This window comes from Bos indicus, chromosome 14 (genome assembly GCF_029378745.1).
Source record: "Bos indicus isolate NIAB-ARS_2022 breed Sahiwal x Tharparkar chromosome 14, NIAB-ARS_B.indTharparkar_mat_pri_1.0, whole genome shotgun sequence".
Lineage (NCBI taxonomy): Eukaryota > Metazoa > Chordata > Mammalia > Artiodactyla > Bovidae > Bos > Bos indicus.
The window spans coordinates 22,719,620-22,744,903 of record NC_091773.1 but is presented as its reverse complement, the minus strand read 5'-3'; the positions used below and the strand labels follow the sequence as shown (position 1 = coordinate 22,744,903).

At 39.7% G+C, this 25,284-nt stretch overlaps 1 protein-coding gene across 6 annotated transcripts in view; it reads right to left on the bottom strand.

The window, feature by feature from the left end:
- LOC109568646 (RP1 axonemal microtubule associated) overlaps positions 1 to 25,284 on the bottom strand; it is a 211,437-nt gene that overhangs the window by 47,945 nt on the left and 138,208 nt on the right. For all 6 annotated transcript variants that reach the window (XM_070802547.1, XM_070802550.1, XM_070802545.1 and 3 more), the window contains 6 exons: positions 10,197 to 10,348; positions 8,245 to 8,323; positions 4,642 to 4,717; positions 3,988 to 4,064; positions 3,859 to 3,890; positions 3,566 to 3,695 (listed from right to left, as the gene is read on the bottom strand). In XM_070802547.1, the coding sequence (XP_070658648.1) occupies positions 3,566 to 3,695; positions 3,859 to 3,890; positions 3,988 to 4,064; positions 4,642 to 4,717; positions 8,245 to 8,323; positions 10,197 to 10,348 (546 nt within the window). The remainder of the gene's footprint in view (positions 1 to 3,565; positions 3,696 to 3,858; positions 3,891 to 3,987; positions 4,065 to 4,641; positions 4,718 to 8,244; positions 8,324 to 10,196; positions 10,349 to 25,284) is intronic.

Genomic DNA, 25,284 nt, shown 5'->3' with positions numbered 1-25,284 from the left:
TTTTTCACAGTTTGTTGTGATCCACACAGTCAAAGGCTTTAGCGTCAATAAAGCAGAAGTAGATGCTTTTCTGGAACTCTCTTGCTTTTTCTATGATCCAGTGGATGTTGGCAATTTGATCTCAGGTTCCTCTGCCTTTTCTACATCCAGTTTGAACAACTGAACATTCTCGGTTCACGTACTGTTGAAGCCTCGCTTAGAGAATTTTGAGCAATCTCATTATGGAGGAAGAAATGGCAACCCATCCCATTATTCTTTCCTGAGAAAATCCACAGACAGAGGAGCCTGGTGGGCTACAGTCCATGAGGTCACACAGAGTCAGACTTGGCTACTAAGTACCTACTTAGCAACAGCAGGTACAACTATTCACATAGGTCCATAGAGACACTGCAGAGAACAATAAAGACACATTAGAAACTTCCAGTGTGGTAATACATTGTATATTTAAAATTACATGCTTAAAATAAATAAATTTAAAAATAAATAAATAAAATTACATGCTTAATCCTTTTAGGAATATCAGTTGAATGAGTATGAATTTAGGTTATGTTTTTTTCCTTGAAAAATACACCTATATAATGAGAGAACTATGTGAGTCTGTATTTTATGGTAAATCTTTTGAAATTTCAGGGGATGGGAAGTTCATGAACTGGCCCTGATATAAGGTAGCCATCAGTGGTTTAGAACTAAACACTTATTTGTATTGTCATCCGGGCCTTCCTTTCAGCTCTGAGATCCCACACTAGCAACAGGAAGACATGTTTTTGATGGTCATTGTCAGAGCAGGCATAGTATTATTTTTTTTAATTCTTAAGAGCTTATGATCATAAAAATGAAGCCCCCCTGTGGTATTTCAATGATCTTCTCATGCTGTGTATCTCCTCTTCAGTCTAGTGTTGCCAAGAAATGGTTCAGCAGCTCTCAGAGAAATGAGCACTCTAACTCTGGGCATGGAAATAGCTAAATTCACAACCAGCTTGATAACTAAATAGAAGGCCTGGCGCATGATAATACATTTTGTGTGTGTGGAGTGAACATCAAAGCCAACATATCTGAGACATATTCTTAAAATATTTTCTTGAAAAGATGTTCATGGGTCAGCATTTTTCATCACAACCATTTCCAGGCAAGCGAAAACTGATTCATGAATGTGAATTTACAGGACAAGGCATATAACATCAGGAAATAATGCTGCAGTAATTATCATACATAAAACACCTCCTGTTGCAAAAATGTCAGTTACGCCAAGGAAAATGACTCATACCATCCTGCACCTGCCTTTCTTAGGACTGCTCATTCTACTCTATTTATTGCAGGACTAGAGTATTTAGATGCTGGGAACATTTAAGGGTAAAATTTCTCTGTTTTCATCATCTACCGGTTAGTTAGTTCTACACACACATTCACATGCCTGCCGTCTGTGCAGCTGCAGGACACCAGTTCTTTACTGGGGATCCTCTCTGCACAATTCTCTGGGTTCATCCATATCATGAGGCCTGGCTTCCAAGACAGATTAATCCAAGAAGTGGAGGCAGAAGACGAGGACTTTAGGAGTTACAGCGTGCTCGCTCTAGTCAAAATACGGAGACAGGGCTGACCCAGAGAGGGATGAGGCAGACGCTCCACTTCTTGATGTGGGAGTGTTGTGTTCCCTCTATAAACCAGCTTGTGGGGGTTGGGTGTTAGAAGACAAGTATACATGTGTCATTTTCCTGCATGGACCAGTCCCTCTGAATAAAGGGATTTACAAATGTATGTGTGAGTGTGTGCTCAGTCGTGTCTGTTTCTGTGATTCAGGACTGTAGCCTGCCAGTCTCCCTCTGCCCATGGGATTCTGCAAGCAAGAACACTGGAGTGGATTGCCATTTCCTTTTACAAAACATACAGGGAAATGTTCCAGCATAGTAACACTTTGATATCACTATTTCTCTCCCTCTCTTTCAGCATCCCAGGGGAGTAAAGAAAAAGACTTTCCTCCCCTTCCCTGGAGAATATTTGCTTACATTCTCGTCTTTTCTTTTTCTGTCTCTGTCTCTCACACTGTTTCTCCTTCTCTGGAAGGAAAACTGGGCAACCCTGAAAAAGATCGGAATTTCTTACCTTGGGTATTTCTCTGCTTTAACGTACCCACCCGTGTATGTAAGTAACATCAGACCTTCACTTGATGATACTGAGGGGTGGGGACTTGAGGACCCAACATAAGATGCTGCTCTACCTGCTGCATTTGTTCCGAGAAATAACGGTCTTGGTTTTTGACTCAGTGCTCTTGTGTTTTTTGCAAGTAAAGTTAAACTTAGATCCTTTACGGTTTCTGATTTCAAAGTGGGAGACATTTTTACATTTGGAAATACAAGCCACTCTCTTCAGTAAGGGAAAAGAGTGTCAGCACTGGCAGCAGGGGCCTTGGGGAGCATGACATGAAGGACCGTTCTGAGGGATCTAAGTAGATAAGTGATCCCAAATGGGAACCAACAGGCAAGAAAAATATCTGAGAAATAGACTAGTTTTGAAAAGAGAGGCTACTAAGATGCATTCTCAGATTCTCACACATTTTCATAGAAGGGGAAGTTGGATTATTCCCTGGGGTCTCTAATAGGAGGTGGAAGTTACCTTCTTAGGAGATGCTGGAGGTTAATATCTCCTGAGCATCCTCAAGGTTATTTGAAGGCACAGTTTCTAACAAGGTTCAGCAAAGTTACATCCACAGATGCAGAAGGTGGATTTTGCTTAAATAGCGATGGTCTAAATTTCAAGGCGACAGAGGATGAGATGGCTGGATCACATCACTGCCTCAATGAACATAAGCAAACTCCAGGAGATAGTGAAGGACAGGAAAACTTGGTCTGCTGCAGACCATGGGGTCACAAATAGTCAGACATGACTTCCTGACTCAACAACAACAAAATTTCAAGAGGAGCTGGAGGTTTGGGTTCATGGTCCAGTCTACCATTATTGGATTACTCCTTCTTCATGAATGTTTGTGGCTGTGGCTTCGTGACGTGCTGACATTAAACAACCAACCCAATTTCCCTTTGCTTAGTTTTTCCTCTGTACTATCATTCTGACACAACAAACAAGCATTATTAGAATTGTTGTATGTGTTTGTCTACTGTATCAGATGATGAATCTCTGGAGTTCAGAAAAATGTCTCGGTTATTTTTGTGGCCCTCACATTATTTAACATAGTGCTTTGAAGTAACAGGCTCTCAGTGTTTAGCAGAACTTACTTAACTGCTTAAATGGCCGTACCCTTTCAAGAACTACAAATGCTACTTTTTATAAACACTGTATGTTAATTGCCTACGTATTATTCTTCAAGTAAGAATTACCAAATATAAGTGTTTTCATGGTGTACTGTCTGCATAATTGCATCGTCTGCCAAGATTTAGAGCCTCTCGTCTATTGACCATTTGTGTTAATGTAGGTAGTAAATTATTTAAATGGTTTAATACTGGTATAAAATCATCTGAAAAGTAAGAAGCACAACTTAAACTGGGTCTAGAAACTTGCTTTCCTCCAGCTCCCAAAACTGCCATGGCATCACACACTAGGCCCATGACTTTACCGTATTTGTCTGTCTTCTCTCCAACCGCGTCCACTGTGCTGTCTGGATGCAGACGGACAAACCCTCCAGTAAGCCTGTTGTAGAACTGAAGAGTATTTCCTTTCCTAAATTTCCAGCTTTCTGCAGCCCACTAAGTAGAAAAATGAAACAAACAACACCAATATGAGAAGACAGACAGAAGAAGTTACTAGGAAACACCGCTTACTAAACATTATATACTGACTTAACACATCAAATAGCTATTTGAACACTGTTTTGTACCAAGTAATTTAGGGCCAAAAGTAAAATCTTACTGTTTCTTTTCTAATAACTTCCAGCTTTTGCCCTGAGGATGTAAAGGAGAGAAAGGACCATTAATTTCAGCAGAGTCAAGCTTTCTTTCCTCAATCATTATAAAACAGAGCTTTCCGAGAAACACTCACTTGCAGAGAGGATACTGTTATTCCTGGCATACAGTTCTCTGACGATTTTACCATCATCTTCACCTTGATCCAGCCATCTATACAAAGAAAAGTGAATCAAGTATATCCTGAATTTATATTTACACTAACCACTAGTAATTATCTAGCCAGGTCAGAAATAACAGCTAGTGGGCACGCTAAGTTGCTTCAGTCATATCCAACTCTTTGCAACCCCGTGGACTGTAGCCCACCAGGTTCCTCTGTCCATAGGATTTCCCAAGCAAGAATATTAGAGTGGGTTGCCATTTCCTTCTCCAGGGGATCTTCCCTACCAGGAATTGAACTCGGGTATCTTACATCTCCTGCACTGGTAAGCACATTTTTTACCACTGTGTCATCTGGGAAGCCCTCATTCTCCTTATTGATGTATAAAGAGAAATCATATTTTTAAATCTGAACAAAGACCTAAATCTGTATCATCAGGAATGATGATAAACACAATGGATATCTTTGCAAGTAGAAGAAACAGCCCCTAAAATTAATGTTCAAAAATGTTACCCAACAAAGCTTCAGTGACCAGGAGTGATTGAATAAACTCTCCATTTGCCCAAAATATATGAGCCTGGCATGACTAATATGAAATCAGTTTGTTCAAGGTAAAGCATGCCTACCAACCTGTGGCAGAAAAAGGTGTATTCACGGTTCGTTGTGGGATCCTTGATCACAACATCATCAAGAAACCAACCATTTCCTAAACACAAATTAAAGAAAGAAAACTGTGGTGTGTATAGGTTACAGACTGGCTATTACTTGAGGTTTTGAGAAAGAAGCTCTAGCTTTTGAGAAGTAAAGCCCTCGTGCACCTATAAGGTTTAATACTTCAGATAACACAACATACTTGGGACATGGACTCTGAAGCATTTAAAAATATTTCTTCTACCTGCATAGCCTACTTCAAGGCTCACCAGGCTCCTCTGTCCATGGAATTCTCCAGGCAAGAAAGAATACTGGAGTGGGTTGTCATTCCCTTCTCCAGGGAATATTCCCAACCCAGGGATCAAACCTGCATCTCCTGCACTCACAGGCAGATTCTTAACCACCTGAGCCACCAGGGAAGCTCTTTTGTTTTCATGTTTATTTATTTAATTACAGCATGTGGGATCTAGCTCCCTGACCAGGGATCAAACCTGGGCCCCTTGCATTGGGAGCACAGAGTCGTAGCCACTGGACCGCCAGGGAAGTCACAAAGATTTGTATGTTATGACATCTACTTCAGTGTGACTTTCCAAATGGTTGAAAACAGAACAACTCTGCAATTGCTCTTGATTTCATAAACTGCATTTATAACCCTGAACCTAACATCTTTCAAAGAATATGTATCTGATGAGTTAGCACTACTGTCAATTTCTAAAATGCATACACATTAAAAGCTACTAAAGTCCAAATTTAAACTTTAATGTATATATTAAATACATATTCATTCAGAAAGTCTGTCCAAGCACACCGCATGAGCTAGTTTAATGAAGATAACGGCCTCTTCTTAAATGTGTAGTTTTATACTAACTTGCAAACTCAAGTTGGTTAAAATACAATTTAATTTTATTTATAGATAAAATGGACTATTTTAACTAGCCATCATGGTTTTATTTATACAAAGGGCCAGCTCAACATGTATCCTCCTTTAATTAAAACTGCTTGACTTACCGAGGTAATACTCATCAGCTGTAGACTCTAACACAGCACATGGTCACAGACTGGTCTTTGTTTAGTCTTGGACTTTGTCCCTCACCACGTTCCCATCCCTGAGCCGAGCCACACTGCTCATCATTCCCTGTACGACCCTGTCTTTCATGTTTTCTCTCCTGAGCTGATCTTGATCAACACCAGTAGATATGTCCAGGCACTGCACCCCCACCTCTTTCCAGTTCTCCACCGTTTTCTCACTTGTGATGCTCCACTGGGTTGTGGAGTAACCAACAGTCTTTCTGTAAAGAAACCACTGCAGCAGTTTTTCTCCATCATAGTCTGAGATCTTATCTTATATAAAAATAAATCTTGCCACAGATTGTTTTTGCCCCAAAAAATGGAGAGACCTGGGCGCAATTTGGTTAAACAAAATTCTTAACACGTATTAACAGCCAAGGCACCACAAACACAGGCAGCTGGGGCCTAAAGGAAATATGTAAATGCATGCACACACAGCCTTCACCTCTCTCACCAAAACACAGAACAAATCAAAACAAGAACACAGTGCCAGCTGAGATCGTTGGTAAATAAATCGTTAAGGAACAAATAGGTTCACTTAATCCTCAGGACAGATAGAACCTGTAAATCAAACTGTCCTGGCTAGAGTTTCCTATTACTTCTCAATACGGCTTTCAGACCAGGCCAGTTTAATAATTCAGAGGGACATGTATTTCTCATTGTTGATGTTAATTTTTATATATTTTATATATTTTTGCTGCTACTCTGAAGAGCTTTTATATCTCATATTTTCAATAGAAAAAAACAGCCTCAGGTTATTGTATATTGATTTAAATTCTAATCACTTTATATATTCTCTTCTTTCATCCATTTTTCAGTTGATCCTCCTTGCATTTTAATAGACATTTAAATCACCTGTAGACAATAAATTTACCTTCTACTTTCCAAAGAATGACTATTCTCATAAGAAGAAAAATCCTTATCATATTCCTAACTTTCATGGATTTCATTGTTTATTAAGTGGTCATCTTGAGTTAAATAATTTTAAAATATTTTTTCTGTTCCAAATTTTGAAAGAATTTTTAATAATAATATTAGTTAACTGCTGAAAGATAATTTTTTTGCTTCAACTTTCTGAGGTGATGTATTTTATTAATAGATTTCCTATTACTGAACGATCCTTCAGTTTCCCAGCATGAGCCATACTTAGTTGTCATAAATTATCCCTTATTGTATTTCTCGATTCTTTTTGTACACATTTACCTTCAAATAATTGCACACATGTGCATCTGTGTTGCTGACCTACGAAAGTTCTTCTGGAGAATGCAGGCTCCATGGGATATTCACATTGTGCCAGCAACCATGAAAATCCTCAGAAGTAACACAAATCCCATTTTATTTGGGTATTTGGAGTAGGACAAAATGGGAAATTTAACTGTCAAATTAAAATATTGTCTTTTTCTGCTTGGGCTGCTGTAAGGAAATACCACAGTTGGGGAAGCTTTTAAACAACAGAAGAATATTTTCATATTTACCATAGAAAATACTCAGCACAGCACTTTGTATATAGCAGGTCTACCACATATATTTCCCGAATTGAATTTGCTGTGTATGTTACTTGGGCATATTAACATGTCCTTTCAGAGTCCTACCAGAGCATTCACCATCTGACAAGCCTGCTGAGTAGTCATCTGACTCCCTGCAGAAATGGAATATTACCTGACTTAGTACTGACCATAGATCAGAGCCCAGACTCTGTAAAATCAGTTGTCAACTGGCAGAAAAATAAGATGCAATAGCCTTGGATCTGATAAAAATATAAGTGAATTTTGTCCAAGAGGGAAGATAATCTCAAAGGTATGTTTTTATTATCTTAGGACATTAGCCATACTTTTAATTTGTTAGTCAAATCTATCATTCTTTCTGTTTTCACTGATCACAAATGTATATTTTTTTATTTTTGTGTAACTTCTTTTGAACTAGCTTTGTCACTTGGCTGGGTCCCTCATTAATTATTTAAACACATATCCACTACATATTGATATGACAACTCTGTTCTTAACGTTTTGAAAGTTGACATTTTTAAGTAAAAGAGTTTATCATCTTCTTTGATGCTTTGGGATTTTTTTATCCTTTTTGTGGTATGTGCACTTTACTCGTGTCTTTTGTTAAAGGATTTTATCTTATGGACACCTTATGCAGTAGCAGAAAATGAAGATGTGGGTCAAGTCACAAAAGTGATGGGAAACCTGGGGAAGAAGTGAGAACAAAAATGGCAGCAGAGAACACAGCTGAGACAGGACACAACAGGAAACACAGCAAGGCTGCCAGGACAGCTTCCTTAAGGTACTGCTGTTGGCATGATTGTTAGCACTTCATAGACAGTCCCTGTCACTGGACGCAGACATGGTATCCAACAGGAGCATGCCTGGAACACTGCCACTCGCCTCAGAGAATCAATACTTAGAAACCACATCATTATGAGTTTTCCACAGTTTTTTCTAGATTTGTATGAGGCGTCACAAGAACAGAGCAGAACTGCACTTTGAATATCTACCTGTGGAAGACTCTTACCTGGTCCAAGCCCATCATGGGCTATGACAATCTTGTACAAATTCCCCAGGTGAACAGCTTCCAGGAGGAAGCTGTCAACCTGTAACAGACCAAAAAAGTACAGTTAGATCTAGACCATAAGCTGATTGTTAATAAGAGTACAAATTAAGATACAGTAAAAATTCACTGTGAAAGAATTAGGTTCATTCAATAAATACACACCTCTACATTAAGAAAGTAAAGGTGTGCACACATTACTATTAATATATTTAAAATATATAACCAATGAGGAGCTACTATTTTAAAAAGTGATGCTGTATTTTACCACTGTCTTACTATTTAGAGATAAACATTTAGTTGTTTTCCTAAGAAAGATAAGTATTGAATACATTATTTTCAGCCTTCATTGATTATTAAAAAGTGTTTATTCCTGCAAAAAAAAAGTAAAGATAAAACAGAAATATTAATTTATAGGACATAATAACAAGTTCTCTAATTTTTCCTTCTTGCCAATTTCATTACAAAGGCATAAATTTGTGGGCTCTCTACAATGTTTTCAAATAATAATAATATAAATGTAATAGTTATAAAACACACTGTAAGTCTCCATTTATTTGACTATAACAAACTCCCATCTGTCCTGAATGAAATGTTTTAGCAATGATTAGGGACCATTCACAAAAATGTTTCTAAAGTAATTTTAGAATATTGATGCAAAAATTATTGAACATTTAAAACATGTTGCCTGAAGTCTCAGTGCACTGCTACCATCAAAACTATGCATGTTTGTGCTCCAGTGGTTTGTGTATTCAGAATACAGGTAAAAGTGAGGAGCCCAGAGTTCTTTCACTAAAACCTAGGCTAAGGATACAGATTAAAGAGCAAGAAAAATACACAATTTAGTGTATCAGTTGAAAAATAATTCGATAACAAAAGATACATGTCTTATACATTTTGAAATATTTTCACATATATTTTATCCTTAAAAGTCACTAGGTGCAAAAAAAACATATCCTCTCTACAGATAAAAAACATATCCCTCTCTACAGGGAGGCGTAGAACCAGTGTTAGAGCTCAGATTCTCTGGTATTTATTAATACTGTTGATACCCTCCTTTGCCATCACTCTACCTCTACATAAATGGACAATAAAAATATAAATAACAGATAAAGCCATTAGCATTTATTTACAAAAATACAGTCAATGCCTGGTAATGGTAAATGAGTAATACTGCCATTTCTTTATTCATGAATGAAATCTGCTGAAAAAGGAAGATTTTCTATGCAATGACAGAAATACTAGCAAAGAAAATCATGTGTTATTGTATTTACGATGACTGACATAGAGAACTCTAAGAAAAAAGGGGAAACAATGAATGTATGTTGACATACTCAAAGGCTATTTGCATCCTCAAAAAACAGTTAATGCGTTGTCTATAAACTTCTCAGTTTTAAGACGTTTTAAGAAATTAAGTATTACTTAAATATTAGTATCAGTAATAGTAAATATAATGTAATACAATCAGTTTCTATATTTGACAATGAAAGATGCTATAGTCGGTCAGTGAACAACACAGGTTTGAACTTACACAGGTCCACTTCTATGTGGATTTTTTCCAATAAACATGTACTACAGCATATACAATCAGCAAGGTTGGTTGAATCCTAGGATGCAGAACAATGGATGTGGAAGGTCAACTGTAAAGCTATATGCACATTTTCAACTATATGGGGCCAGAGCTCCTAGCCTCCTGTGTTGTTCATGGGTCAACTGTACATAGTAATCCTTATTTAACAATATACAGGTGTTGAAAATCAGACAATTGGTAGTGACTTCAGCATGATGGTGGACAGGGAGAACCAAGCCCTTGTTCCCCATGGAGGCACCATTTTAATGACAGCATGTGGACTAGAATACTTCTGGGACAACCCTGAACACCAGGAAAGAAGAACAAAAGACTTTTTGTTACTTACTTGTCCTCTTAAAAAATTCAAAGTGCTCTTTGATCGAAATAGTTGTCTGGATCCTGTATCTCCCTTTTCCCCATAGACAGCAATGTAGACGTTTGCTACTGTTCCAGCATTCCAAAGCTCACCTGTTGCCACATGCACTTCATACACTGTCACTGACAACAACAACAAAAAAACAAGCCTTACTGCCCAGCACCGGAAGATCCCCTGGAGAATGAAATGGCAACCTGCTCCAGTAGTGGTGCCTGGGAAATCCCATGGGCAGAGAAGCCTGGAGGGCTACAGTCTGTGGGGTCACAAAGAGTCAGATACAACTGAGTGACTAAACAACAACATGATAGAAAAATTACACATTTCTAATCAAGAGCTCCAGGTCCAGGTAAGATGGAGCAACACACCCCTCTCAGTCTCTCTCACTGAATACAGCTACAAAATCTTGACAGAATGCATGCAGCAGCTATATGAAGGCTCTGAATAGTAAACAGTAGCAGGAGAATGGGGATTTAGCAGAATTATGTATTTATGTATATATAACATTTGCTTATGTATAAAAGAAATTAATTATAGCAATGATACAGTGGGTAAGAAGGGAAAAACATTTATTTTATCAAAAGGTATTCAGAAGATGGTGGAGGAATAGGATGGGGAGACCACTTTCTCCCCCACAAATTCATCAGAAGATCATCTGAATGCTGAACAACTTCCACAAAACAACTTCTGAATGCTGGCGGAGGACACCAGGCACCCAGAAAGGCAGCCCATTCTCCTCAAAAGGAGGTAGGAAAAAAATATAAAAGACAAAAAGAGAGACAAAAGACTTAGGGACTGAGACCTGTCCTGGGGAGCGAGTTGTGAAGGAGGAGAAGTTTCCAAACAGCAGGAAACCCTCTCATGGTGGGTCTGTAGGGAGTTTTGGAATCTCAGAGGGCAACATAACCAGGAGCAAAAAAAAAAAAAAAAAAAAAACCATCACAGTATATGTGCCTAACCACAACTCCCAGAGGAGAAGTAGCCCACACACTCCCATCCGCCACTAGCAAGCGGGGGCTGGACAGGGAGGCGTGGGCTGCATGCTTAGGGTAAGGACCAGGCCTGAATGCCCCAAGGACAATCTGAGGAAGCAAATGTGAGATAACAACCCAAACTGTGGGATAGCCAGAGAGAGAAAAAAAAAAAAAAGGACAGAGAACTTTCCCGCAAAAAGCTCTAACCTAAGGCGCCATCTGGCCTGCTCACAGAACAAAGGATTGAGCAAATACCCAAAGAAAGCTAGCGGGCTGCAGACTGGCCCATCACCACCCACTGGAGGCAGAGAGGCAGGTGGGCAACAGCCAGAGCCAGAAGGCAAGAGGCAATCTCAGCCCCAAAGATGGAATCCTCCACCAAACTGCGAGCAGGCTCCCAGTTGCTAACCACATCTTCCTGGATCCTGGGCAGTTGACATCTGCCAGGAGGGTTGCAGCCTGAGATCAGCTCCCCAGAGGAGATACCCAGAATACCTGAGACAGCGCTCTCATGGCGCACCCAGGAAACCAAGCAGCCAGGACCAGGGAGATGATTAAGATGCCTGGCCCACCTGGGACAGTGAGCTGGCCAAGCACCTGGTCACCTGAGCTGCTCGGACCTGGGAAGGGCATCAAACACACGCCCAACTGAGTCTGTGCCTTTGTGGAGTGCCCAAGAACCTGAACCTGAGCAGCTTATACCTGGGAAGTGCATGAAAGGCAGGGCCTGCTTTGGACAGTACACCCAGCAGAGCAACTTGGAGCCTGAGCAGTGTAGATCAGGAAAGCACATGCCTCTGTGAGCTGGGGCAAACCCAGTGTGGTCCCTATACTGCGAGCACTCCCCACACAAGCCAGTGATATTTGCTTGCAGCATTCCTCCCCTCCCCACAACACAACTGAACAAGTGAGCCTAAATAAGTGACCACCTTCGCCCCCTTGTGTCAGGGCAGAAATTAGACACTGAAGACACTTGAAAACAGAGGAAGACAAAATAAACAAAGAAGAGGGAAACGCTTTGGTAGTGACAGATGCAACAGATTAAAACCCAGTAGTTAGCATTGACTAAGCATTGGAAGGGGCCTATAGACCTTAAGAAGAAATGTGAGCTGAAACAAGGAACTATCTGAAACTGAACTGACCCCACACTGTCCTCAACAGCTCCAGAGAAATTCCTAGATATATTTTTACTATTATTATTTTTAAATTTTTTTAAGTTCTTTATTACTCCTTTAATTTTCATTTTTATAACCTAGTATTACCTTGCCAAAAAAACCCGATTTTTAAAGCAAATTTCATATATATTTTTTATAATTTTTGTGATTTTCTTTTGTACTTTTAATATTACATGTTTGAGAGTCTAACCTCTACTCCAGATTTTTAATCTTTGCTTTTTGGTATTTGTTTCAATTTTGTACCTTTAAGAATCTAATCTTCAGTACCCATTTTTGCTTAGGGATGTGATTACCTGGACCTCACTGTGGCTCAGATCATGAACTCCTTATTGCAAAATTCAGACTTAAATTGAAGAAAGTAGGGGAAACCACTAGACCATCAGGTATGACCTAACTCAAATCCCCAATGATTATACAGAGGAAGTGAGAAATAGATATAAGGGACTAGATCTGATAGACAGACTGCCTGATGAACCATGGACGGAGGTTCATGACATTGTACAAGAGGCAGGGATCAAAACCATCCTCAAGAAAAAGAAATGCAAAAAAGCAAAATGGCCGTCTCAATAGGCCTTACAAATACTGTGAAAAGAAGAGAAGTGAAAAGCAAAGGAGAAAAGGAAAGATATAAGCATCTGAATGCAGAGTTCCAAAGAATAGCAAGAAGAGATAACAAAGCCTTCCTAAGCGATCAATGCAAAAAAACAGAGGAAAACAACACAATGGGAAAGACTAGAGATCTCTTCAAGAAAATTAGAGATACCAAAGGAACATTTCATGCAAAGATGGGCTCGATAAAGGACAGAAATGGTACGGACCTAACAGAAGCAGAAGATATTAAGAAGAGGTGGCAAGAATACACAGAAGAACTGTACAAAAAAGATCATCACGACCCAGATAATCATGATGGGGTGATCACGCACCTAGAACCACACATCCTAGAATATGAAGTCAAGTGAGCCTTAGGAAGCATCACTACAAACAAAGCTAAGTGGAGGTGATGGAATTCCAGTTGAGTTATTTCAAATCCTAAAACGTGATGCTGTGAAAGTGCTGCCCTCAATATACCAGAAAATTTGGAAAACTGAGCAGTGGCCAAGGGACTGGAAATGGTCAGTTTTCATTCCAATCCCAAAGAAAGGCAATGCCAAAGAATGCTCAAACTACTGCACAACTGCACTCATCTCACACGGTAGTAAAGTAATGCTCAAAATTCTCCAAGCCAGGCTTCAACAATACATGAACCATGAACTTCTAGATGTTCAAGCTAGTTTTAGAGAAGGCAGAGATCAAATTGCCAACATCTTCTGGATCATCAAAAAAGTAAGAGAGTTCCAGAAGAACATCTATTTTCTCCTTTATTGACTATGCCAAAGCATTTGACTCTGTGAATCACAATAAACTGTGGAAAATTCTGAAAGAGATGGGAATACCAGACCACCTGACCTGCCTCTTGAGAAATCTGTATGCAGGTCAAAAAGCAACAGTTAGAACTGGACATGGAACAACAGACTGGTTCCAAATAGGAAAAGGAGTACGTCAAGGCTGTATATTATCACCTTGCTTATTTAACTTATATGCAGAGTACATCATGAGAAACACTGGGCTGCATGAAGCACAGACTGGAATCAAGATTGCTGGGAGAAATATCAATAACCTCAGATATGCAGAGGACACCACCCTTACAGCAGAAAGTGAAGAAGAACCAAAGAGTCTCTTGATGAAAGTGAATGAGAGAGTGAAAAAGTTGGCTTAAAGCTCAACATTCAGAAAACAAATATCATGGCATCCAGTCCCATTACTTCATGGCAAATAGATGGAGAAACAGTGGAAACAGTAGCAGACTTTATTTTTGGGTGCTCCAAAATCACTGCACATGGTGACTGCAGCCATGAAATGAAAAGACGCTTACTCCTTGGAAGAAAAGTCATGACCAACCTAGACAGCATTTTAAAAAGCAGAAATATTACTTTGCCAATAAAGGTCCTTCTAGTCAAAGCCATGGTTTTTCCAGTGGTCATGTATGGATGTGAGAGTTGGACTACAAAGAAAACTAGTGCTGAAGAATTGATGCTTTTGAATTTTGGTTTTGGAGTAGACTCTCAAGAGTCTCTTGGACTGCAAGGAGGTCCTACCAGTCCATCCTAAAGGAAATCTGTCCTGAATATTCATTGGAAGGACTGATGTTGTAGCTGAAACTCCAATACTTTGGCCACCTGATGTGAAAAACTGACTCATTTGAAAAGACCCTGATGCTGGGAAAGATTGACAGCGGGAGGAGAAGGGGACGACAGAGGATGAGATGGTTGGATGGCATCACCGACTCAATGGGCATGAGTTTGAGTGAACTCCAGGAGTTGGTGATGGACAGGGAGGCCTGGTATGCTGCAGTCCATGAGTTACAAAGAGTCAGACATGACTGAGTGACTGAACTGAACTGAACTTTGATTACTGGCTTGACTGCTGTCTCCCCTTTTGACTCTCCCTTTTCTCCCCCAGATCACCTCTATCTCCTCCCTCCCTCTTCTCTTCTCTACTTAACTTTGTGAATCTCTCTGGGTGTCCGGGCTGTGGAGAACCTTAGGGAACTGATTACTGGCTGGATTGGTCTCTCCCCTTTTGACTCCCCTTCTTCTCCTCTTGGTCACCTTTATCTCCCTCCTCCCTCTTCTCTTCTCCATGTAACTCTGTGAACCTCTCTGGGTGTCCCTCTCTGTGGAGAATCTTTTCACCATTAACCTAGATATTTTATTATCTGCACTGTATGGATGGAGAAGTATTGAGGCTACTGTAAGAGTAAGACTGAAAGCCAGACGTAGGAGGATTACATCCAAAACTTGAGAACACCAGAAAACTCCTGACTCCAGGGACCATTACTCGACAAGAGCTCATCCAAAAGCCTCTGTACCTACACTGAAACCAAGCTCCACTCAAGAGCCAGCAAGTTCCAGAGCAAGACATACCACGCTAATTCTCTAGCAATACAGGAACACAGCCCAAACATTAAAATACAGACTGCTCAAAGTCACATCAAACCCAGATCAGATCAGATCAGTCACTCAGTCGTGTCCGAATCTTTGCGACCCCATGAATCGCAGCATGCCAGGCCTCCCTGTCCATCACCAACTCCTGGAGTTCACTCAGACTCACATCCATCGAGTCAGTGATGCCATTCAGCCATCTCATCCTCTGTCGTCCCCTTCTCCTCCTGCCCCCAATCCCTCCCAGCATCAGAGTCTTTTCCAATGAGTCAACTCTTCGCATGAGGTGGCCAAAGTACTGGAGTTTCAGCTTTAGCATCATTCCTTCCAAAGAAATCCCAGGGCTGATCTCCTTCAGAATGGACTGGTTGGATCTCCTTGCAGTCCAAGGGACTCTCAGGAGTCTTCTCCAACACCACAGTTCAAAAGCATCAATTCTTTGGCGCTCAGCCTTCTTCACAGTCCAACTCTCACATCCATACATGACCACAGGAAAAACCATAGCCTTGACTAGACAAACCTTTGTTGGCAAAGTAATGTCTCTGCTTTTCAATATTCTATCTAGGTTGGTCATAACTTTCCTTCCAAGGAGTAAGCGTTTTTTAATTTCATGGCTGCAGTCACCATCTGCAGTGATTTTGGAGCCCAGAGAAATAAAGTCTGACACTGTTTCCACTGTTTCCCCACCTATTTCCCATGAAGTGATGGGACCGGATGCCATGATCTTCATTTTCTGAATGTTGAGCTTTAAGCCAACTTTTTCAGTCTCCACTTTCACTTTCATCAAGAGGCTTTTTAGTTCCTCTTCATTTTCTGCCATAAGACCCATAACACCCCAAAACTCACTACTGGCCACTTCATTGCACTCCAGAGAGAAGAGATCCAGCTCCACCCACCAGAATACAGACGCAAGTTTCTCTAACCAGAAAACCTTGACAGGATGGGAGCAACATCCACAATACAGAGTAACCACAAATTTTCAGCCTGCAGAAAGGCCACGCCAAACACAGCAATCTAAACAAAATGAAAAGTCAGAGAAATATTCAGCAGGTAAAGGAATATGATAAATGCCCACCAAACCAAACAAAAGAGGATGAGATAGGGAGTCTACCTGAAAAAGAATTCAGAATGATAGTAAAGATGATCCAAAATCTTGAAAACAAAATGGAGCTACAGATAAATAGACTAGAGACAAGGATTGAGAAGATGCAAGAAATGTTTCACAAGGACCTAGAAGAAATAAAAAAGAGTCAATCAATAATAAATAATGCAATACCTGAGATGAAAAGCACTCTGGAAGGAAGCAACAGCAGAATAACTGAGGCAGAAGATATGATAAGTGAAGTGGAAGACAGAATGGTTGAAATAAATGAAGCAGAGACGAAAAAAGAAAAAAGAAATAAAAGAAATAAGGACAATCACAGAGACCTCTGGGACAATGTTAAACACCCCAACATTCAAATCATAGGAGTCCCAGAAGAAGACAAAAAGAAAGGGCATGAGAAAATACTTCAGGAGATAATAGTTGAAAATTTCCCTAAAATGGGGAAGGAAATAGTCTCCCGAGTCCAAGAAACCCAGAGAGTTCCAAACAGGATAAACCCAAGGTGAAACACCCCAAGACACATATTAGTCAAATTAATGAAGATCAAATACAAAGAGCAAATATTAAAAGCAGCCAGGGAAAAACAATAACACACAAGGGGATTCTCATAAGGATAACAGCTGATTTTTCAATAGAAACTCTTCAGGCCAGGAGGGAATGGCAGGACATACTTAAAGTGATGAAAGAGGAAAACCTACAACCCAGATTACTATACCCAGCAAGGATCTCATTCAAATATGAAGGAGAAATCAAAAGCTTTACAGACAAGCAAAAGCTGAGAGAATTCAGCACCACCAAACCAGCTCTTCAACAAATGCTAAAGAATCTTCTCTAGAATGGAAACACAGAAAAGGTTTATAAACTCAAACACAAAACAACAAAGAAAATGGCAATGGAATCATTAGTTCAGTTCAGTCGCTCAGTCATGTCCGACTCTTTGCAACCCCATGATTTGCAGCACACCAGGCCTCCCTGTCCATCACCAACTCCTGGAGTTCACCCAGACTCACATCCATCGAGTCAGTGATGCCATCCAGCCATCTCATCCTCTGTCGTCCCCTTCTCCTCCCACCCCCAATCCCTCCCAGCATCAGAGTCTTTTCCAATGAGTCAACTCTTCGCATGAGGTGGCCAAAGTACTGGAGTTTCAGCTTTAGCATCATTCCTTCCAAAGAAATCCTGGGGCTGATCTCCTTCAGAATGGACTGGTTGGATCTCCTTGCAGTCCAAGGGACTCTCAAGAGTCTTCTCCAACACCACAGTTCAAAAACATCAATTGTTCGGCGCTCAGCCTTCTTCACAGTCCAACTCTCACATCCATACATGGATGTGAAATCCATACATCTCATTTCATGGCTGCAGTCACCCTCTGCAGTGACTTTGGAGCCCAGAAAAATAAAGTCTGACACTGTTTCCACTGTTGCCCTATCTATTTCCCATAAAGTGATGGGACCAGATGCCATGATCTTCGTTTTCTGAATGTTGAGCTTTAAGCCAACTTTTTCAGTCTCCACTTTCACTTTCATCAATAGGCTTTTTAGTTCCTCTTCACTTTCTGCCATAAGGGTGGTATCATCTGCATATCTGAGGTTATTGATATTTCTCCCGGCAATCTTGATTTCAGCTTGTGCTTCTTCCAGCCCAGCGTTTCTCATGATGTACTCTGCATATAAGTTAAATAAGCAGGGTGACAATATACAGCCTTGACGTACTCCTTTTCCTATTTGGAACCAATCTGTTCTTCCATGTCATAGAAACAAATGAAAATGAAAAAGCAACAACCCAAAACCTATGGGATTCAGTAAAAGCAGTGAAACACAAGCTTATCTCAAGGAACAAGACAGAAATCAAATAAATAACCTAACTTTACACCTAAAGCAACTAGAGAAAGAAGAAATGAAACACCCCAGGGTTAGTAGAAGGAAAGAAATCATAAAAATTAGGGCAGAAATAAATGAAAAAGTAACAAAGGAGAGTATAGCAAAAAGCAACAAAACTAAAATCTGGTTCTTTGAGAAGATAGATAAAATAGGCAAACCATTAGCCAGACTCATCAAGAAACAAAGGGAGAAAAATCAAATCAACAAAATTAGAAATGAAAATGAAGAAATCACAACAGACAACAGAGAAATGCAAAGGATCATAAGAGACTACAATCAGCAACTATATGACAATAAAATGGACTCTTGGAAGAAATGGACTAATTCTTAGAAAAGTATAACCTTCCAAAACTGAACAAGGAAGAAATAGAAAATCTTAACAGACCCATCACAAGCACAGAAACAAATCAAAAATCTTCCAATAAACAAAAGCCCAGGACCAAATGGCTTCACAGCTGAATTCTACTAAAAATTTAGAGAAGAGCTAACACCTATCCTACTCAAACTCTTCCAGAAAATTGCAGAGGAAGGTAAACTTCCAAACTCATTCTATGAGGCCACCATCACCCTAATACCAAAACCTGACAAAGATGCCACGCAAAAGAAGAAAACTACAGGCCAATATCACTGATGAACATAGATGCAAAAATCCTTAACAGAATTCTAGCAATCAGAATACAACAACACATTAAAAAGATCATACATCATGACCAAGTGGGCTTTATCCCAGGGATGCAAGGATTCTTCAATATCCACAAATCAATCAATGTAATACACCACATTAACAAATTGAAAAATAAAAGCCATATGATTATCTCAATAGATGCAGAGAAAGCCTTTGACAAAATGCAACATCCATTTATGATAAAAACCCTCCAGAAAGCAGGAATAGAAGGAACATACCTCAACATAATAGAAGCTATATATGACAAACCCACAGCAAACATTATCCTCAATGGTGAAAAACTGAAAGCATTTCCCCTAAAGTCAGGAACAAGACAAGGGTGCCCACTTTCACCATTACTATTCAACATAGTTTTGGAAGTTCTGGCCACAGCAATCAGAGCAGAAACAGAAATAAAAGGAATTCAAACTGGAAAAGAAGAAGTAAAACTCTCACTGTTTGCAGATGACATGATCATCTACATAGAAAACCCTAAAAACTCCACCAGAAAATTACTAGAACTAATCAATGAATATAGTAAAGTTGCAGGATATAAAATCAACACACAGAAATGCCTTGCATTCCTGTACACTAATAATGAGAAAATAGAAAGAGAAATTAATGAAACAATTCCATTCACCATTGCAACAAAAAGAATAAAATACTGAGGAATATATCTACCTAAAAAACTAAAGACCTATATATAGAAAACTATAAAACACTGGTGAAAGAAATCAAAGAGGACACTAATAGATGGAGAAATATACCATGTTCATGGATTGGAAGAATCAATATAGTGAAAATGAGTATACTACCCAAAGCAATTTATAGATTCAATGCAATCCCTATCAAGCTACCAATGGTATTCTTCACAGAGCCTGAACAAATAATCTCACAATTTGTATGGAAATACAAAAAACCTCAAACAGCCAAAGTAATCTTGAGAAAGAAGAATGGAACTGGAGGAATCAACCTGCCTGACTTCAGGCTCTACTACAAAGCCACAGTCATCAAGACAGTAGGGTACTGGCACAAAGACAGAAATATAGATCAATGGAACAAAATAGAAAGCCCAAAGATAAATCCATGCACCTGTGGACACCTTATCTTTGACAAAGGAGGCAAGAATATACAATGGAGAAAAGACAATCTCTTTAACAAGTGGTGCTAGGAAAACTGGTCAACTACTTGTAAAAGAATGAAACTAGAACACTTTCTAACACCATACACAAAAATAAACTCAAAATGGATTAAAGATCTAAACCTAAGACCAGAAACTATAAAACTCCTAGAGGAGAACATAGGCAAAACACTCTCCGACATACATCACAGCAGGATCCTCAATGACCCACCTCCCAGAATATTGGAAATAAAAGCAAAAATAAACAAATGAGACCTAATTAAACTTAAAAGCTTCTGCACAACAAAGGAAACTATAAGCAAGGTGAAAAGACAGCCTTCAGAATGGGAGAAAATAATAGCAAATGAAGCAACTGACAAACAACTAATCTCAAAAATATACAAGCAATTCCTACAGCTCAATTCCAGAAAAATAAATGACCCAATCAAAAAATGGGCCAAAGAACTAAATAGACATTTCTCCAAAGAAGACATACAGATGGCTAACAAACACATGAAAAGATGCTCAACATCACTCATTATCACAGAAATGCAAATCAAAACCACTATGTGGTACCATTCCAAGCCAGTCAGAATTGCTGCGATTCAAAAGTCTACAAACAATAAATGCTGGAGAGGGCGTGGAGAAAAGGGAACCCTCTTATACTGTTGGTGGGAATGCAAACTAGTACAGCCACTATGGAGAACAGTGTGGAGACTCCTTAAAAAACTGGAAATAGAACTGCCATATGACCCAGCAATCCCACTACTGGGCATACATGCTGAGGAAACCAGAATTGAAAGAGACACATGTACCCCATGTTCATCGCAGCACTGTTTATAATAGCCAGGACATGGAAGCAACCTAGATGTCCATCAGCAGAGGAATGGATAAGAAAGCTGTGGTACATATACACAATGGAGTATTACTCAGCCATTAAAAAGAATTCATTTGAATCAGTTCTAATGAGATGGATGAAACTAGAGCCTATTATACAGAGTGAAGTAAGCCAGAAAGAAAAACACCAATACAGTATACTAACACATATATATGGAATTTAGAAAGATGGTAACAATAACCCTGTATACGAGACAGCAAAGGAGACACTGATGTATAGAACATTCTTATGGACTCCGTGGGAGAGGGAGAGCGTTGGAAGATTTGGGAGAATGGCATTGAAACATGTATACTATCATGTATGAAACGAGTCGCCAGTCCAGGTTCGATGCACGATACTGGATGCTTGGGGCTGGTGCACTGGGACGACCCAGAGGGATGGTATGGGGAGGGATGAGGGTGGAGGGTTCAGGATGGGGAACACATGTATACCTGTGGTGGATTCATTTCGATGTTTGGCAAAACCTATACAATATTGTAAAGTTTAAAAGTAAAATAAAACTTAAAAAAAATAAAGCTGTGGTACATATACACAATGGAATATTACTCAGCTATTAAAAAGAATGCATTTGAATCAGTTCTAATGAGGTGGATGAAACTGGAGCCTATTATACAGAGTGAAATAAGTCAAAGGAAAAACACCAACACAGTATATTAACACATATATATGGAGTTTAGAAAGATGGTTATGATGACCATCTATGCAAGACAGCAAAAGAGACACAGAGATAAAGAACAGACTTTTGGACTCTGTGGGAGAAGGTGAGGGTGGGATGATTTGAGAGAATAACATTAAAACATGTATATTACCATATATGAAATAGACGCCAGTTCAGGTTCAGTGCATGAGACAGGGAGCTCGGGGCTGGTGCACTGGGATGACCCTAAGGAATGGGATGGGAATGGAGGTAGGAGGTGAGGTTCAGGATAGTGGACACATGTACACCCGTGGCTGATTCATGTCAATGTATAGAAAAATACTACAATATTGTAAAGTAATTAGCCTCCAATTAAAATAAATTAATTAAAATTTTTAAAGGTATTCATACTACTCATGAATACATATAGTGTGATTTGAAGTGGTCTTGGACTCAGTTCAGTTCAGTCACTCAGTCATATCCAACTCTTTGTAACCCCACAGACTGCAGCACACCATGCTTCCCTGTCCATTACCAACTCCCAGACCTTGCTCAAACTCATGTCCATCGAGTCAGTGATGCCATCCAACCATTTCATCCTCTGTCATCCCCCTCTCCTCCTGCCTTCAATCTTTCTCAGCATCAGGGTCTTTTCCAGTGAGTCAGTTTTTCAATCAGGTGGCCAAAGTATTGGAGTTTCAGCTTCAACATCAGTCCTTCCAATGAACATTCAGGACTGATTTCCTTTAGGATGGACTGGCGGGATCTCCTTGCTGTCCAAGGGACTCTCAAGAGTCTTCTCCAACACCACAGTTCAAAAGCATCAATTCTTTGGCACTCAGCTTTCTTTATAGTCCAACTCTCACATCCATACATGACTACTGGAAAAACCGTATCTTTGACTAGAGACCTTTGTTGGCAAAGTAATGTCTCTGCTTTTTAATGCATTATCTAGGTTGGTCATGGCTTTTCTTCCAAGGAGCAAGCGTCTTTTCATTTCATGGCTGCAGTCACCATCTGCAGTGATTTTGGAGCCCCCAAAAATAAAGTCAGCCACTGTTTCCACTGTATCCCCATCTATTTGCCATGAAGTGATGGGACCAGATGCCATGATCTTAGTTTTCTGAATGGTGAGGGTTTTATTTATTTATTTTAATTGGAGGCTAATTACTTTACAATATTGTATTGGTTTCGCCATACATTGACATGAATCCGCCATGGGTGTACATGTGTTCCCCATCCTGAACACCCCTCCCACCTCCCTCCCCATACCATCCCTCTGGGTCATCCTAGTGCACCAGCCCCAAGCATCCTGTATCATGCATCAAACCTGGACTGGGGATTCATTTCACATATGATAATATACATGTTTCAATGCCATTCTCCCAAATCATCCCACCCTCGCCCACTCCCACAGAGTCCAAAAGACTGTTCTATACATCTGTGTCTCTTTTGCTGTCTTGCATACAGGGTTATTGTTACAATCTTTCTAAATTTCATATACATATGTTAGTATACTGTATTGGTGTTTTTCTTTCTGGCTTACTTAACTCTATAAGAGGCTCCAATTTCATCCACCTCATTAGAACTGATTCAAATGTATTTTTTTAATGGCTGAGTAATACTCCATTGTGTATATGTACCACAGCTTTCTTATCCATTCGTCTGCTGATGGACATCTTGGTTGCTTCCAGGTCTGGCTATTATAAACAGTGCTGGGATGAACATTGGGGTACACGTGTCTCTTTCAATTGTGGTTTCCTCAGTGTGTATGTCCAGTAGTGGGATTGCTGGGTCATAAGGCAGTTCTATTTCGAGTTTTTTAAGGAGTCTCCACACTGTTCTCCATAGTGGCTGTACTAGTTTGCATTCCCACCAACAGTGTAAGAGGATTCCCTTTTCTCCACGCCCTCTCCAGCATTTATTGTTTGTAGACTTTTGGATCGCAGCCATTCTGACTGGCATGAGATGGTACCTCACTGTGGTTTTGATTTGCAAGGCTATGGTTTTTCCTGTGGTCATGTATGAATGTGAGAGTAGGACTGTGAAGAAGGCTGAGTGCCAAAGAATTGATGCTTTTGAACTGTAGTGTTGGAGAAGACTCTTGAGAGTTCCTTGGACTGCAAGGAGATCCAACCAGTCCATTCTGAAGGAGATCAGCCCTGGGATTTCTTTGGAAGGAATGATGCTAAAGCTGAAACTCCAGTACTTTGGCCACCTCATGCAAAGAGTTGACTCATTGGAAAAGACTCTGATGTTGGGAGGGATTGGGGGCAGAAGGAGAAGGGGATGACAGAGGATGAGATGGCTGAATGGGATCACTGACTCGATGGACGTGAGTCTGGGTGAACTCTGGGAGTTGGTGATGGACAGGGAGGCCTGGTGTGCTGCAATTCATGGGGTTGAAAAGAGTCGGACACAACTGAGCGACTGATCTGATCTGATAATGAGTGACGTTGAGCATCTTTTCATGTGTTTGTTAGCCATCTGTATGTCTTCTCTGGAGAAATGTCTGTTTAGTTCTTTGGCCCATTTTTCGATTGGGTCATTTATTTTTCTGGAATTGAGCTGCAGGAGTTGCTTGTATATTTTTGAGATTAATTCTTTGCCAGTTGCTTCATTTGTTATTATTTTCTCCCATTCTGAAGGCTGTCTTTTCACCTTGCTTAGAGCTTCCTTCATTGTGCAAAAGCTTTTAAGTTTAATTAGGTCTCATTTGTTTATTTTTGCTTTTATTTCCAATATTCTGGGAGGTGGGTCATAGAGGATCCTGCTGTGATTTATGTCAAAGAGTGTTTTGCCTATGTTATCCTCTAACAGTTTTATTGTTTCTGGTCTTATGTTTAGATCTTTAATCCATTTTGAGTTTATTTTTGTGTATGGTGTTAGAAAGTGTTCTAGTTTCATTTTTTTTACAAGTGGTTGACCAGTTTTCCCAGCACCACTTGTTAAAGAGATTGTCTTTTCTCCATTGTATATTCTTGTCTCCTTTGTCAAAGATAAGGTGTCCACAGGTGCGTGGATTTATCTTTGGGCTTTCTATTTTGTTCCATTGATCTATATTTCTGTCTTTGTGCCAGTACCCTACTGTCTTGATGACTGTGGCTTTGTAGTAGAGCCTGAAGTCAGGCAGGTTGATTCCTCTCGTTCCATTCTTTTTTCTCAAGATTGCTTTGGCTCTTCGAGGTTTTTTGCATTTCAATACAAATTGTAAAATTATTTGTTCAGGCTCTGTGAAGAATACCGTTGGTAGCTTGATAGGGATTGCATTGAATCTATAGATTGCTTTGGGTAGTATACTCATTTTCACTATATTGATTCTTCTGATCCATGAACATGGTATATTTCTCCATCTATTAGTGTCCTCTTTGATTTCTTTCACCAGTGTTTTATAGTTTTCTATATATAGGTCTTTAGTTTTTTAGGTAGATATATTCCTCAGTATTTTATTCTTTTTGTTGCAATGGTGAATGAAATTGTTTCCTTAATTTCTCTATTTTTTCATTATTAGTGTATAGGTATGCAAGGGATTTCTGTGTGTTGATTTTATATCCTGCAACTTTACTATATTCATTGATTAGCTCTAGTAATTTTCTGGTGGAGTCTTTAGAGTTTTCTATGTAGACG